The sequence below is a fragment of the Eupeodes corollae genome, chromosome 3, assembly GCF_945859685.1.
Source record: "Eupeodes corollae chromosome 3, idEupCoro1.1, whole genome shotgun sequence".
Taxonomy (NCBI): domain Eukaryota; kingdom Metazoa; phylum Arthropoda; class Insecta; order Diptera; family Syrphidae; genus Eupeodes; species Eupeodes corollae.
This window is the reverse complement of record NC_079149.1, coordinates 53,537,901-53,556,686: the sequence shown is the minus strand read 5'-3', so window position 1 is coordinate 53,556,686 and position 18,786 is coordinate 53,537,901. Positions and strand designations below refer to the sequence as shown.

The following is an 18,786-nucleotide window of genomic DNA, read 5'->3' as shown; positions in this document are numbered from 1 at the left end:
AAAACAAAAAGAAAAACAAATTTTAAAAATAATTCGAACATCATTTACATTTATAATATTTTTGTCCAATAGCAATTCGAAAACTGCATTTTTTTATTCTACATTATTTTCTACAAAATAATACAAAAATTTAACTGAAATAGCTAAGACAGATAAAATAAATGTTTACATTTTTTTGCAATCAAAATAAAAGTAATAAACAAAGCTAAAAAATATACATCTACTATTAAAATTTTGTTTTAAGAACAAAAATCAACTTAGTTTCAATTTTTCTATTTGAAACATAAAATTAAAAATGAATTCTAGTTCTACAATTTAAAATAAGTGTTCAATTTTTGGTTTAAGTTTCTCTTATATTCGCTATCAGTTTAAATGGAATATATCTTGATTGTTTTGAAATAAAATAATAATTAAATTACGATTTCAAAATTTGGAATTCCATTCACATCGATAGCAGAATATAATTTAGTTTTCTTTTTTTTGAATCTACATTCCCCTGGGAAAAAAAAGACGTTACTTATGACTATGAACACGCATATGAATTTTTAAAGTGCCAGCGTAATAAAATTTACTGGAACATAACAAGCATTCGTGTAGCGGCGGCTTATGACACTCGATGCGTAGGTGTCGCTGAAGTGATCTAAATGATTTGTACACTCGATCTGGACATCGCATGCAAACAAAGCGTGTTCCCTTTGGTGCCTTGGAGGTAGTATAAGCAATTTGGAGGAGCCCTGAAAATTAAAGAAGGAATCAAATAGAACAAACGAAAAACAAACCCAGCTACTCTCTTTGTGTTAGTTTTTTTTTTTTTACTGTAAAGGGAAACCCATATAATTTGTTGTTGTAATAAAAAAGCTCATTTCCATGATATTTTTATTTTTTTTGTTTGGTTTGTTTAACTTTATAAAAATGAAATTAGAAAATTTAACAGTGAAACATTTATATCAGTTTGTATGTACATATTTTGTTTGTTCATAATTTACAATAGTTTGTACGAAAATATTAATTTTTATTTAATAGTTTTTGTTGTGGTTGACCAAGAGGATTTTTTAGATATTAGTTTACAACTTTTTATTGTGAATTCCGTGCTTTTGTCGTAAATGCAATTTCAAATCGTATTTCCACGTACAAATAAATTGACAAAAATTACAATTAAATTGTGTTGGATTTTTCTTTGGCGTTGTAAAAACGGAAATAGCTGAAGAAGGAGAAATTGTCGCTGCTGTTGCTGCTGAGACTGAGCTACTTGCTGCTGCTGCTGCTACCGATGCTGCTAGTGTTGCATGAAGAGCGGATGATGATGTAGATGGCTGGTGAGTGACAAGTCCACCTCCTCCTCCTCCTCCAGGTGGTGGTTGAGGTAGCTTTGAAGAAATACAACCAAACCCCGAACTAGAATTTTGACTAATTGAATTTATATCTACTGAAGTTGGCATCATCATTTGGGAGCCGATAAAATTTGCCAATTGTATAGAAGCGGCTGCAGCGGCAGACAAAGAGCATTGCGAACAACCAGCGCCACAGCCGCTATGACTGCCACTACTAACCGATACCGCATTACTATTGAGACCGCCCAAACTTGGCGGCGATGAACCAGGCAGTGAGGATTTTCTACAGCTTTTGTACAATTTTCGTATCGTTATTTCTGGTTCGAATAAGCCACTATTTGCAGCGCCACAATTTACAATACCACCAACATTGCTACCACAACCACCACTTCCAGCACCACCTCCGCCAGAAGTCGACGATGCTGCCGCAGCTGCTGTAGCAATATTATACAATGTCCGCAGATCTGAAAAATTAGGGGTTTTTGGTTTGGTTTTTGTTGTATGGTGATTTATTTTTATTTTAAATTATTTCTATTTATTTTTTTAATGTATAACATTTTATACACTTTAATCTAAGATTTTATTTATAAACATTAAAGTTTTATTTAAAAAAAAAATATGTATATTTTGAATAATTTGGTGTAAATATGAAATATAAGTAACCATGTACTAGTATAAAACATAAAAATAGAGATTTTTTTTTTATTCAATAAATTAAGAAAAAAAACATAAAAGATTTTTAAAAATTAAAAAAAAATAACTGTTTTAGAAGACCCCAAGAAAAAATTTACAAAGTTTGTTAACAAAAAAAAATAATAATATTTATATATTATGTTATTTACCATTAAAAGTTGCAAAAGAAATTGATTTGGAGTATGAGGGAATATTTTTGTTTTTATTTTTAAACATTCACGTTCAAAAGAAACAATATACTATCCTTTTTGTTTTATTTAAAATCTTTTTATTTATTTTATTATTTTGTTCTTATATAAAAAATATTTTATTTAACTATAATAGGGTTAGTTGTATGAATGTATTAAATAGGTAAGAAAAAAGAATCTATAAAATCTATTTTTAATTTATTTTTATTGATAAACAAGAGTTTTAATAAAAATTTTAAAAATTAAAGATTGGAACCAAACATAATTAACCGAAATATACCCGTTGTTGTTTTTATCTTATTGAAGAATTCCACTAGACAATGATAACTAGATATGTTTTTGAATGGCATCGTCCGACACGTGGTAAATAAAAAATATTAACAAATCGAAAGTTCAATCAGTAAAGAAATTCTTAAAAATTTGATTGCTATTCCTTCAGCTTTTATAAACAAAAAAGGATCAGTTTAGAAAAATATTTTAAAAATAAATTTGAAGTATTTTTCAAATGATTAATTAAAGTTTTATCATTTGAAACACACAAAATCGAAGATTTATACAATGTCAGTGCTTTAATTTGAAAACAAAAAAATCATTTTAATTTATGTTTTCAATTTTGAGATGTGAACAAATGTTTCTTTGGTAAGTAAGTGAAACGATGGCCTCAAATAAATTGTATTTTCGTAATAGAAAAAGAAACCTACACATTCAAAATACGTTTTAGATATTGGTTCTTTTATTATTTTAATAGAAGGGACTTATTTAAAGATTTTAAAAACCAGAACGATCAAATTTGATGTTAGCCTGATTTTCGATATATGTAGGTATTGAAGAGTAGGAGCGAAAATGTAGGCTGTTCAAAGCTTATGGTTTTAAATAAAACAAAAGGTGAAGAACCCTTTGAATTCAGTTTATTAAACTAACATTTATTTTAATAATGCAAAATGCAAGGGAATGACGCTTTTCTCACATAGCCAACATAATTTTTTTTAAGTTGGCACTGGATTTTATAATTAACTACGATTTATAACGTTCGATTCGCTTCTCGTAACAAAAGCCTATCTTTTGGAAATATATACTTAATTAGACGTATTTATACCCAAGGAAATAAATGGGAAAATTCTTAAACTTCAACATAAATGATTTTTAAAATGTTTATGTGGCATTTTCACACGTTCTTTGGAAGCAACTTTTTTGTAGATGGACAAGCTACACTAATTCAAACCTGCACAGAATGAATGACGGGCTTGGAATCATTGTTATTACAATAATTTGAATACTGAAGCATAAGTTTTGGAATTTGTCTATTTACTGTGGCTTAAGAAGTACCGAATCGAATTTACTTAATTATTGAGCTTTCAATAATACGGCTATGCTAACAAAATGGAATGAGTACGACAGATTTTTCAATTTTTCTCAAAGCACGCATTCTTCGATATAAGATAACCAATTATTGCTCAATGTTACTCCATTACGACAAATTCATAAATACTAAAATTTATTTGGGTGTGACTTGGAATGAATCATCGGACAAATAAATCATCAACACTTGCTAAGAGTTGATGTTTATATTGTGCTGAGTTCAATCTTGCAAGAAACTTATTCAACGCAAGGAAACATTGTAACAAATTAACAATATATTTTCTTTTAAAACATTGTTACCTTTTTCTGACAAAACCTAAAGTAAAACACATGCGGAATATTATGTACACCACGACACAAGTGATTTTTGGACGTTCGATTTGCGTCGAGTTTTTGGAAGCAATAGGATAATTTGATCACGAGACATCATTTACTAACTTTAGGAAGATAATATAATAATTGTATCAATATCACAACGTAAAATGGCATATTAATAAACTGGGTACAAACTTTTTTGTTTTAATTGTATGAAGGAAAGAAGAAAAACGCAATTTTTTCTACATACAGCAAAGTTAAAGGCTAAGGAATAAATCAGATGAGCCCTTTAAAAGAAAAAATATTCATATCAGATTCCATAATGTTTTGGTATAAACAACCTAGAGTCAAACATTATGTTACAAAACTTTATGAAAATAAAAACTTTAAGGCAGTAGCCGAACCGACATACTAATTAAAATAATTCATATGCTTGATAACAAACAAAATGGAACATTATTTACCACATAAACATTTGAAGATCTCAACATCATTTACCACACATTTTTGCAGCAGTGGCTTCAAGGATCTTAATTCACTAATAACAATTAAAATCAAAAATGTGGTATTCCCAAAATCGAACACTCAGATTTACAATCCCTGAATTTCGAATGCATGACACCATTTAGGAGTTCGCAACTGGATACATCTAGCTAGGGACCAAGCTAGATGGAGAAGTTAGTTGGGTGAGGTTCTAGTTCAAACAGGACTGTAGCGCTATTTTAAGTAAGTAAGACACCATTTAGGTAAACATTAACTGTGACTTTAACAATACTATTTCAAAACGAATTTGAAAGTCAATACGTCAATTCAGGAAACAAGAAAGACAAAGATATCCAACAACATTAAAGCCTGATGTTAAAATATAAATACTTTCAACTTGTTCGTATTTTAAAATTCAAAATGATTCTTTGTTTAAAATTTGCGTTTTGCTAAAACATTTGAATTAAAACATTACATCATGTTTCAAACTGAATGATCTGTAATGCGTTTTGCTAAAACATTTGAATTAAAACATTACATCATGTTTCAAACTGAATGATCTGTAATTCGTTGGAAGGTACAAAAGTCCTAAAATTCATCTAATCGAAAAAGCACTTTATAGACTCTCTATTCGTTTTATAATTCGTACGTGTAATGAGCATAAAACATAAATAGTTATCACTGCTGTTTGGACTTCTTCTTTTTGTTTTCGTGTTCAGTGCATTGCAAATAAACAACTTCCATTAAAGATTCATTTACACAAACACAACATAAAAAGAACTACATATTTGAAATTTAGTCATAAAAATATTGTTTTATTGTTTTTTTTTTCTTTCTTGGTACAAAATTATTTTTATCTGATTTTTTTTTTTTGTCAATTGTAACAATTATTGTTTAACAATAAAATAGAATTATTTTATTTTTGATCATTTAGTTAGATTTAAATATATATTTAATATAATATTTGGCTCATATAACATTCATTTTTACCTATACTTTAAAAATGAAGAAAAATTATAGATTTAAACTTTCTTTTCGTAAAAATTAAAATATAATATAATCAATATCTCTCGTAAATGCTTTCGAACTAAACAAAGATAATGTTAAAAAATGTATAATTGATAATAATAGAGGTTATTATACAAAAAATAATAACTCTTTGGTTGATTCAAAATCTCAAAATAAAAAAAAAGTAAAATCATCGTACAAAAAACTTACAGCTACAACAAAGTTTGAAAAAATATATAATATAATATGTATTGCAACTGTGCGCATTTAAAAGAGGAACGCAGAGGATAATTATTCATCTTTTCCTCATCTAGGTTTTTGAAATTTGTTTCATTTTCAAATTAATCTCATTTTTTTTTGTTCGGTATTTGGTCAAGTGGTGAAACTTGTTTCTACTATGAAATTTGAAATTTGAATTTCTGCTCATAAGACGATTGCAATGATTCTGATAAAGGCGCCGCCGACGCTGCTGCTGAATGAGATTCTTCAATTGCTGCTGCTGCCGCGGATGCTACTGCTTTAAACGACGACGAAGACGCAGCAGAAGTGTCAGCTGGCGTCGTTGGTGGTAAGGAAGACGAAGATGGCACCACTGCAGCAGCAGCATTAGTATTACCACCACCACCACTTCGATGGTGATGATGATGGTGATGGCTACCAGATTGATAGTGATGCAAGTGTTGCTGCTGTTGTTGTTGCATGGATTGGTGTTGAGATGGCCTCCGGAATAAAGATCGCATTGCAATTTCTGGATGTTTCTTACGAACGTGCTGTCTCAAGTGATCGGCACGTTTGGTACGATGGCCACACACCGAGCACACCATGCTCTTGCCTTTGCCACATTCTTGTCGAAGGTGACGGCGCAGTGTGCCATGACGTCGATAGGTACGAAAGCATTGAGGGCAGGTAAAACTTTCTTGCAACAGTAAACTATCGTAATTATGAAACCCTGAAATTCGGCTTGAATTAATTTTACACCAAAAACATTTTATTTGATTTTTATAAATAGTATGTAATTTTTTTTTTAATATTTAATATTTTATAAATATATTTATATTTATTTTCAAATGTAATTTTTAAATTTTGATAATTTATAATAATTAATTCATTCAATGTTTGTTTGTGTGTTTTTTTTTTAGTTTCATTCGCATGTTAGGTGTAAAATGTTTTTGTTGATTTAATTAAACAAAATAAAATATAACAATAAATACATAATTCATAAAAATAACAAACGCATTCGGTTAGAGAAAATGAAGACCATATATTATTTATAAAAAAAAATGCAATCAAAGTGTTAATATCATTTGGCATCAAACACGGAAACGGAAACAAAATTATATTTTTACAACATTCAATGTTCTCTGGTTTGTGTTTTGTTTGCGTTTGTCAATTATTTAGTAGAACAAACTTGGCCTAAACAATAAGTGTGTAAATATTTTCATTTAAACTCGATTTTGGTTATTTTTGTATTGGTTAGCGCAAAAAAAAAATAATATCAAAAATTAGATCAATCAGGAATGCAAAAAAAAATATAGTATAATTAAAAAATACGTTTAATAAGGAGATTATATTGAAGCGTTAAACTTTTAATCAAATGCAATTAAAATATGGTTGTTTGGCAGTCGGGACATTTTTTTCTTAAAACAATTGGTTGTTTTTTGGACACAAAGGAGATTCCGTATGTGTATATGATTTTATAAAGATTTATTATAGTTATAATTATAATCTTAAATTAATCAAAATTATACAGAAACATTAAATTAAAACTTTATATTATATTTTGTCTTGAAAAGAAACAATATTTTTAAACGCCTGTGTAACACTTACATTTTTTGGAAAGTTCATCCAAAATTATAACTAAAATAATAAGTTTTTCTTAAAAGTATTATATTGTCCGACCTATTCTTACTACGGAATAAAGCGTTCTAAATGTCTGTCTGAATTTCCCGCGGACACAATTTTGCAATTACATACATACTTTAAAATGTAATTCAAGAATTTCAATTACTCATTACATGTAATTGAATTGCGAAAATTATTTGCAATTTAATTATGTAAATGTAATTGAAATCAAAAGAAATAATCAAAAAAGTAATAATAAATTACTTTTTCCAGTAATCATTACACAAAAATTTAATTAAATGTTAATTTTCGATAATTACATTTTACGCGATATAACAAAATAATTTTCTGAAATGCAAAGTTGTTTTATGTGTGTTGTGTTAAGGAAATCAATAACCTTGACTGTAATTTAAACGTGTTTTAGCTCAAGAACTTTCAATTTTCAATTATATGGAATAAGTTATTGCATTTTTTCAATTGCAATAAGAAGTAATTGAAATGAACATGTTTTTAATTACAATTAGAAGTAATTGACATGTACGTTTTCAATTACAATTACATTTACGTGTAATTGTAATTTAAAAAAGGTTAATTACAAATTACTTGTAATTGAAATAAAAAATCAATCACGACAATTAATTATCATTTCCCAACGGTGATTTTTAAGAATAACTGAAAAGTGTCTAACATTATATCGAATAGTAAAAATCTTGAAAGGAATTGGGCAGTCTCAGTCGACATAAAGGACTTGAAAGTAAGGCAAGTTTCTAGTATCTGATTGGCCAGCTGCCAAACAAATTACCTTTTAATTAAGGCAACTTTAATGGAAAGTAAGTCAAGAAAATTCTCCCCTACTATCAAGTCAAGTTTACTTCTGTCTAAATTACACTTGCGTCATGTTTTTTGATTCAACTGAAAGCTAAATTTTATTACTCTATGATTTATTTATTTTTTGCACAACTCCATTTAATATATTTTAATAATGGAGGTTCCTTGCTTGCCTAAGGAGTGTTTTGTAGACACTAATGTTTTTGGTAGTTTTTGTACAATGAACTTAAAGAAGAGATTTTCGAAGTAAAGTTCTGAATTTGAAATCGATGGCACTTGGAAAACTAACTAATTACCTTAGTCAAAATGTACGTTCAAGGAATATGAAGTTGACTGCAAATAAAGTCCCTTATGTTGCCTGAACCTGCCCATTGTCATAAGCAATTATGCATACAAGGCAAACATTTTAATCTTTATCCCGTACCCGTGGCATGATGGTTAGTGCGTTGGACTGTCATGCTAGAGGTCTTGGGTTCGATCCCTGCCTATGCCATCTAAAGTCTTTTCACGGGTACTGCCTCTTGCGAGGAATTGACAATTTCTCCAAGAGTAACTATTGTCATGAAAAAGTGCTTTCTCAAAATTAGCCGTTCGGAGTCGGCATATAAACTGTAGGTCCCCTCCATTCCTGACAACATTACTCGCACACAGGAATGGTTGAGAGTTGTAAGTCACTAGGCCTTGGTTCTCAACGGACTGTCGCGCCACCCAATTTATTTATTTTATAAGTCAAGAAAATTCTCCCCTACTATCAAGTCAAGTTTACTTCTGTCTAAATTACACTTGCGTCATGTTTTTTGATTCAACTGAAAGCTAAATTTTATTACTCTATGATTTATTTATTTTTTGCACAACTCCATTTAATATATTTTAATAATGGAGGTTCCTTGCTTGCCTAAGGAGTGTTTTGTAGACACTAATGTTTTTGGTAGTTTTTGTACAATGAACTTAAAGAAGAGATTTTCGAAGTAAAGTTCTGAATTTGAAATCGATGGCACTTGGAAAACTAACTAATTACCTTAGTCAAAATGTACGTTCAAGGAATATGAAGTTGACTGCAAATAAAGTCCCTTATGTTGCCTGAACCTGCCCATTGTCATAAGCAATTATGCATACAAGGCAAACATTTTAATCTTTATCCATTTTTTCCTTTTCAGAATTGTATGTATACAAAAACGTTATATAAAGGAACAAGAACACCTACTTTCAATATTTGAACTAAAGGCAATCTGTTTAAGAAATATGTAGTGCAAGTTCTCTATTTTATTTATACCAACTATACATTAGTGGCTAAAGTAAATTGTCAGTCAATTGAATTTATTATTCATTCCTTTACTAATCTAAAGTATCTTTAACTTGTTGAGCATTAGTAACAAAGTTGTGAATTGAAATACGACAATAGTATTTTATATTTACTTTTGAACAGCCTATGAGTATCTTATCTACAACAGTTGAAGATTGAAAGTTACGGTTCAATGTAATTTGTTGAGTATTTTGTGAGTGTACTAGCTGCCAAGGACATTAAAGCATATCTCACAACCTTAAATAAATATCTTCGATATGATTCATCGATCAATATTCGAGCAATAATTGACTATGTAAGTATTGTTTTGTTCTTGTTCCTTATTTTTATTATATTTATAAATGTAAGTAATCTAAAAGACATAAATTGTCGCTTTTGTGTATAATCGACAATTTAGTTGGACCTTTTATTTTTCTAGGTAAAACTCGACATAGTTCTTAACAAAAAATTATGATAATTTTGCGAAATAGAAACTTGATGTGAAAACCTTGTTTAGGTGACATATTCCTTATTATAACAAAAACAAAAAATGTGTGTACCGTTTTGCGTTCTTCTGTTAAAGAATAACAACTAATAAGCACAATTTAAAAATATTTGAAGAATAATTATGAAACATATTTAAAAAAAAAAAAAAAACTAATCAGTGGTGCAAAATTTTAAACGATTTAGTAGTTAAAGCCATTTTTGACAATTTACTAAGCTTAAAAAATAGTTTACCTAATTTAAAACGATTTTGAATCTTACTATTTCTTGACAAAGAATTGCTACTTTAACTTTTAGCAGTTGTGAATTCCAATTGATAGTTCCGTTTAAGCGTAATTGCTTTGGTTATTTTCACGAACTGTCTCTTTTTAGATATTTGTTGATGCTTGTTTTTTTAATAAAAACGCAATCAGCAATTTACTAGTTATCAAAGCGAAAAGAAAGGTTTAAAATTTTCCTTAATAAATTGCAAATTGTAATTCGCAAATTGATAACCCTAAACATTAGATTGTCTATTTTTTTTTAATGAATGAAAAGGACAGACCTCAAAAAATTTAACGGGAAAGATCGATTTTCAAGTGCGTTTCGAATTAGGCGAATCAAACAAATTAGAAAAGATATTTGCTCACCAGTTACAAAACCTTGCTAACCAATGTTGTTCATAATGAGGACCTAAGAATAACTGTTAGAAAATGATTTAAGATAATAATTTTAAACTCAGTTGTTCCACTCTCATTATCCTCATATTCCCCGTCCTGCTGTACGGTGCAAAAGCTTGGACTATGACAGAAGCGGATGAAAGTACATTGGGTCGTTTCGAGAGAAAAGTTCTTCGTTTGATCTACGGTCCCGTATGCATAGATCAGGGGTGGAATCGCGTAAGGCGATAGTTGATTGTCACTGTTTTGATAGTCAATTTTAATCATCAACTTCTCTTTGATCTATATAAAGTGATCGCTAAAACTTTACTATTTGCTGGCAGCACTTACCCAAGTTTGAGAAACTTGGTACAAATTACAAGTATAAATGTTATTTGGATCAGCTGTTGTGTTTATTGTGTTGAATTTTCAATTTGCAAAGTTTTGTTTCTGCGAAAATATAAGTATACCTATAACTATATTCAATAATAGTTATAAATTAAAACAAATGTTTGTTATATGTTTGAAAAAAATATTCTTTTGTTTAATCGAAGTGCTCAATTTTCGGCATAGAGCCGTTGCAACACAATCAGCCCAAACTTTTCGTTGATAACCACCACCTCGATGAAGATTTAAAGTGGCAGCCAGTTAAAGCATAGGTGGAATATATGTTGATCTTATTCCTGATTGTAAATCGAGCAACCGCAAAACATACACAAATGTTTCGTTGTTCAATAGAAATTTTTTCATGAATCGAAAATAAATAATTTATACGTATAGATACATACAATATGTTGTAAATAACTTATTTATAAATATTCATAGACATTTTCAAAGTTACATTGGGCTAGGAAGTTCGAAAATATTTGCTTTATTCCCTAAGTTGATTCTCAGCAATTGAACTCTTTTTGTAGTTATTTTTCTTTCTGGTGCTCTGATATAAAATTTGCATTGAAGTATACATTACTGTTCACACTTATTTATTTTAACTTTCATATATTTTCACTTTTTTCCACAAAAATTTTAAATTTATAGTGGAGCTGAATTTCACACAAATTATCTTTCTCACAAATAAATAATCAAAATATATGAAAGTGAAACCTAAATAGCTGTCACTAACAAACCATAGCAAAAAAGTGATAATCAATTTGATAATTTTGATGGTCAACAATCAACAATCACCTTACGCGATTCCACCCCAGGAGTGGAGAATAAGATGGAACGACGGGTTGTACGGGATGTACAGCGACGTAGACTAAGCCAGAAGGGTAAAAGTCTATCGACTAAGATGGCTTGGTCACGTAGAGAGCATGGAAACCAATGCCCTGGCCCGGAAAGTCTTCGGATCCACACCCACAGGGCAGCGTAGTAGAGGATGACCGCGGATCAGATGTCTCGCACAAGTAGAAAGTGACCTGACCCAACTTGGATCGCGAAACTGGAGACATCTAGCTAGGGACCGAGCTACATGGAGAAGTTTATTGAGTGAGGCCCTAGTTCACACAGTCCTTATAAAAGATAGTTAAAATATTTTTAAAGATTATTTGATAGTTTCAAAATCATCCAGTTTTACAGTTCTTTTAATTAACATTAACATCTCATTTTGAAAAGTTCTTCTCATGACAATTCTGTCATTCGAACGATGAGATTTTCTGGTCAACAACCCGATTTTTGAAAAACAAAAAAAATATATATAATACAATACAATGTGTTTATAGTTAGGGATGGGTGTGTCGATTTCTTTGACGTTCCAGTTCCAGAGAAATCTTTGTATACAAAATTTGAAATTATGGATTTTTGTGTTAAATGTAGAACTGTAACTCACCGACAAAAAGGCCTAAATAACTGAATAGAAAGCCATTGTGTCTTCTTTAAATATTATTTTGTTTTAATTATTATAGAGTTTACACGTCATAAGATTTATTTTTTTTGTTTGGAATCAGCCATTTGTTTTGCTTGCAATTAATTTCTTATGTTCTGAAACCATTTTCATATACAACCAATACTAATTTTTGGTTATTTTATTATAATTGAACAATTTTTATTCATAAGAAATATGATAACTATTTACTAAATATATAAATCAGCTATAAATTCAAATACAAATGTTAAAGGGCAACAGAAAAGTGTAAATCCAAATATTGTCATTTAATGACAATTGACGATTATCTGTTGCTTTTAATCGATCTCGATGTATTGCTTTCAAAACTTAACAAATTTCTTCCTTGAAGTCAATTTAAACAGTATACGTTAGTCGATATGAAGTCAAAAGATAAAAACAATAAAATAAACAAATAATTTAACTTAACATTCGAATTCAAAATTTAAATCAGAAAATAAATAATATTATAATATTCCACATTATGATGGATTAATAAAATTCATAAATTAAATTTTATTATTTCTTTTGCATATGTACTGTTAAAACATGTCGTTGTAGATTACTAACTTGATGGAAGCTTCGATCACATGATGGACACATACAATTTCGCGGTTTCCCACACTCATAGCGAACATGTCGGCCTAAATTTCCACGATGTCTATATGACTTGCCACAATGTTCACATGAGAATTTATTATATTTTTTTCGCGTTACAACGCCACTAGAATTAGGAAAGGATTTTTGAAAAATTATGTAGACTCAATAAGAAAAACATATTTTGATCTGACTACCTCTTTGCTGTTAATTTTATATTCTTTACATTAATCTTCAAGTCACGCATTTTTATTGCATATTGATTTTGAACATAGAACAATTCATCATCTTGATAAACAGGTTCAAGTAATTCTAGGGGTTAAAATAAGAATTTATATTCGAGCATTAGCAAGGAAATGAAACAGAATAATACAAAACTATCGAATTTATAACAAAAATAGTAATGTGGCACTTGAAAGCACTTTGTTATGAATTTTTGTTTGTGTAATGTTAAATTGCATTAATAAAACAAAACTAACTAAGCACATATTAAAATGGATACAAAAATTGTATGGTACAAATCTCTTAATTCTCGATAACATTTTTAAAAACATTTATTAAGTCAATAACCGTTTCGTTTACTTTTAGGTATTATTCCTAGCATTTTATCCGAATAAATTCGAAGGAAAATGTTGCGGCAAGTACATGCATTTGTGTTTACAAAAAAATTAGTTATTTACGATCTTAAATACTTTGATCTTGAATTTATATTTGCATACAAATTAATAACATTTTCATAAGATACCATTATTAACTGTATCGAAAGGTTGGCTAACTACTTGAAATGATGATAGGAAAAAAAAACTCGAGTTTACTCCAAAACAATATCAAACAAACGTAAAACAAACCTTGAAAAAGCTTTGAGGCCTAAAAGTCCATCAAAAATTGATTTGTTGACGTTTCGTCCCGGCACAACACTAGGATTCATCAATTAACGAGTGAGAAAACTTAACCTTTGTTTCTGTTCAGTTCATCTAATAAGATTTGTTTTGTAGAATAAAAACTGATCCTCGGAATATCATCCGAAATTAAATTTTAGTCAGGTAGCTAACATATACATAGATTGGTGCTCTGCAAACGGATGGATTTGAGTTGGGCAAAATTAACTTTCAACAGTAAGATTGGTAAATGCGGGGTCATTGAAGAGGTGAGACGGGAACATTTTAAATCACTAAGACGAAGTGGTATTTTCAATAGAGCGTTTTCACTGCGATCTCATTTCAAAATCAATCACAATTCCACGTAATGAAAGTGAGCCCTAAAGAGAATGGTCCCTGCCCTAGAAATCATCGGGTATATGTATGTATACGAATTACACGTTACTAAACATTAGTTTTCTCGTAAAATATTGAGATGGATAATGTATGCTTCAAGCAGTACGACGAAAAATCATCGCCAGAGTAAACATAAACTTTTTGCTTCGTGGTGCTTCAACCCTAGGAGATGGTAGATGGCATTCTCCTGATGTGGCTCCTGCCTTTTTTTCTATTTTAAAATCTTGTCTATGACCAAAAGATTTAGGAGTACATCCAGTAAAAATTTGAAACTATGTTAGTAATTTAATGCATTTTTTGTAATGTTTTTATGTTTTCATAATGTTGAAAAATATGGATTTATTAAAATTGCGTTACTGATTAAATAATGCCATAAACAGATAATAATTTTAAATTCCTGCTCATTACATTTTTACGAGTATAAAGTTGCACAAAAAATGTTTGTTTCCTTTGAAAATTTTAGGAAATTCCTAATTAAAAAAAAAAAACAGTTTGAAGGGAATAAAAGTAGTCATTTAGGAAAATGTTTACATTATTAAAAGTACATAAACACTAAAGTTGCATTGGAAAATTGAAATATTGAGTGGTTTTCTTTTTGCTGCTGGTTAGATTATAATTTTGTGTTCTCTCCTAGCTTCCAACATATTTGATTTTGAATAAATTAAAACAATTAGGTTAATTTTTTCAAACTTAAGTGTCCATAATGTAGGTGCATAAATCAAATTATTATAAAGAAAGAACAATTGAATTGAATTTGCCTTCAAAAAATATGCGACAATCATAAATTATACTCAATCATAATTTATAAGATTTTAGTATTTATAAGATTTTTCGTATCACATCATCAGTTTAAATGAATTAAAGATAATTCTTTAAAAAAGTAATCATAACTTAATGACGGCTTCCTTTAAAATTATTTATACGATTTAAGATTTTATTCACCTTTGACTTTCCTTCTACTAAGAATTTTTCTGCGGATTTTATTTTATTTTATTATTATATCTTTTTTTCGAAATACTTCCTGATATCGTAGATCTTTTGTGAAACAAAATTTAACAAAAAGTAACATTGTAAAAATTTTAATTTAATTATTCCATAATTAAAGGATTTTTATAAACCCAAGAGGGCGACAATGGTATGTAAACACCAATATTTCTTTTTATCATGCTAGTCTCTTAATTAAACATGGTCCAACTATATTCAAGCAAATTCTTGAACTTAACATGCTATTTAAGCTAAATTGTCTGAGTAACAATTTCTCAAATTGACTGATTTATTGAAAAGACAGATTGTAGCTTATCAACCATAATCTTTGTTTAAAGATAGTCAGCTAACTGGCTCTTATTTTGTAACAAACTAAAATGGTTTTGAGTAGAATTTGAGATCAAGAAAAACATAAAAGGATTATCCTACTACGACCACTCAATAATCCATAGACCAAAGATACATTATATTTTATTAATATGCACTGGAGTATAGCTTTTATTTAAATGTTCTTCTCTAAATTAGCACTTCATTTCACATTTTTTTTTTTCTTATCAAAACCATAACAATCATTATTCCGATTATCGACTATTTTCAATTTCCGCAAAATAAATATTTTTTTTTAAATGAATATCAAATTGAAAGATAAGTTTAAAGAAAAAGTCTTAATTTTATTCTAAATATTAATGTGCGTTAATTTAAATTGTACTTAGAAGAATAATGCATTTGTTTTAATATTTTAATACTGAATAAGTAATTCGAAGTCACATTGTATCATTATTTTCGAATTACTTTTATTTTTTAGTTACTCGCTACACTGCCGTTACGAGTAAATAGCATACAATTTAAAATACAAATATTTCTCGGCCCTTAAAATGATGCATTTAGAATAAGAAACTTGAAGCTTGGACAAATCAGAATGTGACAACTTCTCTTAAAAATTGTGCAAGGTAGTAATAATGCATGAATTTGCCTAATTATGACATGACAGATATACTTGAGATTTTTAAGGGTCTTGGCGGCCTTGGTTAATTAAGAGATTTCGCACAACCATATTCCCTTACGAAATTGTAAAGCATACTAAAAATCCCTAATCTATAGAAAGTGTCAGATTTTACGGTATGAAGTATTGTTAGAAAAACAAACCATGTAAATGGTAATAAAATAAATGTTTGCTTCAATTTCCAAGTCATAAATAAGAATATCAAATGAAAAACCCAACAAAAATTGTGTGTAACTCAAGAATAACACAATTGGCAAAATACTGTTTTAGACTTATTCTAGCCACTATGTAGTTTCCATAGTCGTAGAAAAGAAGTTAGTGTTTTTAAATAAAGAGATAAATCCTTAAAACAACTTATAAACAAAATATTTCATCCAAAGTCATTTGCATACATATCACAAAATCACTTATTCAACATTTCAGAAAACATATCATCTACATTTTTTAAACATTAATTGAAATAAAATATAAATCCTAATGTGAACTTTTTTTTGATATTTTCTTATTAAAATTGTGAACAGTCGAAATATGACGTTCTAAATTATATGGCTGATGAAAACTTCGAAAGCACAATAAACAGGCGAATTTTTTTGGTTTGCCGCATTCTAATCTACGATGACGACACAAACTTTCCCGTCGTTTATATTCTTTTCCACATTTTTCACAAGTTGTACTATTGTCATGTGCCGCTTTTATTTTATCCTTATCATATCTGTGAAGGATTTGTTTTTTTAGAATAATTTACATAAATTAGAAACAAACAAAAATTTCTACCTTCCAATCGCTATATGTGATTCTTCTCTTGATGGCGTATTAAAAAAATGTTCTGATTTAAATTTGGAATCTTCATTGTAATAAGTATCGGAAGTCGAAGGAGTAGGTATATAGTCAGTTTCATAAAGTGGTGAAAGGAGGTCTATGGAGAAATTAAAACGTTGTTTTTTTTCTTTTATTAATAAAGACAATGAAAAACAATTATACGGTATACTAGTAGCATTTTGTTATGAAATTATAAAATTTATAAATCAAAATATAGGATTGGATATTTTGTCTGAAAAAACAGCGGGGGGAGTTTCATGCCAGGAAATGTAGAAATATGCATACGAATTTATCAACAAAACAAATTTAATGTGTTACCCTTTTAACAATAAGAGACCATAAAACTCGCAGATACTAAACTAATCTCAATCAAGATCCATGCAAGAGTAAAAGTAGACCTTGCAAAATTTTAAATGCATTCGATATTGTATTTATGATTGGAATCAAAACAACAAAAAACTAAATAAATGTACATTTAAATGTTGAAATTGTATAAATATACAAATAAATTAAAATACGTGCAGTATTCAAAAATATATCAAACTACTTTGCATTTATGATGCATCATGAACGCAGTTCGTAAATCGTTTTCCCATTTTAAAATTATCAACTGACATTCATCAAGTGATTTAGTTCTTTAGAAACTCTTTTTCGATTTCTTTTCTATTTTATATGAATTTGAATTTGTCGTAAATTAATTTTACGATATTTCTAGCAGGCTTATGAAATCATAGGCAAACAATCTTTTGGAGGAATTTTCCGTAGGTGGATCAAGCACGGCCAAAATTTCTAAATATAAAACTGAATATGCCTGAAAATGGTAAAACGAATATAAGCTTTTGAAATAACATAGTAACTTTAAAAAAAGTGTTAACTAAATTTACCCGTTTTTCCTGAAGAAGTCAAAGTCAATAAAGAAAAATATGAAAAGTCTGTCTTTAAGTGTGAGAATATGTTTCATTTACTGGTAAATAATTTAGGACTTTTTCAACACAATTCATCTCTGTAACAAAGACATTACTAAAACCATCAATTCATTCCTAATAATGCTAACAATTAACTTCGGCCCAAATGGGAACTCCTCAATAAGCTTATACTCCTATTCTTTTTCTCAATACGTTAAAATAGCCTTCACTTCTTTTGAGTATTGTTCAAAGGAAAACTTCTCAATTTTCAGTTCAAAAAAAAAACTTCTAAAGGTATTGGCAAAAGAAACACGGATTCATTTTTTGTAATTCTAGTTTACATAAGGTTTAACTTTTATTACCTAACCAACAACTCTTAAGAATTCAAAAAAAAAAACATCATTGCCAATGCACATCGTATTAGATTTTACATGACGAACGGATTTGGTGATGGATTTGTTTTCGGGATTCGTAAGTTTCCGATTACGAAGGAACTCGTTACAAAGCTGCATTTTGAAATTAAAATGTCACATATATAACTAAAAACATATATGTATGTATGTATTGAAGAAACAAATTTGTTTCTTGGACTAAACTTTCAGTTTAAGTCAATACTTATAAGGCTCTATCACCTAAGAATGTTCAATTTATATCACAAATAAGATAAAAACGTTCTTTACACCTAAAAACTATACACATACAATCCATTATTCCTCAATAATATAAATAATTTAAGACGTTAAAAACAGAAAGAATTTGTGAGTAACTTACTGCGCATGCGCAAAAAATGGGGAGCAAACAAGCTCCACCGATTCGCTAGTAAATAAGCTTTTATTAGAGACAACAAAAAGCAC

At 29.0% G+C, this 18,786-nt stretch overlaps 1 protein-coding gene across 8 annotated transcripts in view; it reads right to left on the bottom strand.

The window, feature by feature from the left end:
• Nucleotides 1-18,786, bottom strand: part of LOC129951149 (longitudinals lacking protein, isoforms F/I/K/T) — a 125,746-nt gene that overhangs the window by 58,281 nt on the left and 48,679 nt on the right. Inside the window, exon 7 of one of the 8 annotated variants that reach the window (XM_056063171.1) lies at nucleotides 863-1,795. The exons of the other annotated variants lie outside the window; for them this stretch is intronic. Coding sequence (XP_055919146.1) covers nucleotides 1,065-1,795 — 731 coding nt within the window. The 3' untranslated portion in view covers nucleotides 863-1,064. Of the gene's footprint in view, nucleotides 1-862; nucleotides 1,796-18,786 lie in introns of those variants that run through there. 8 annotated transcript variants of the gene reach the window in all.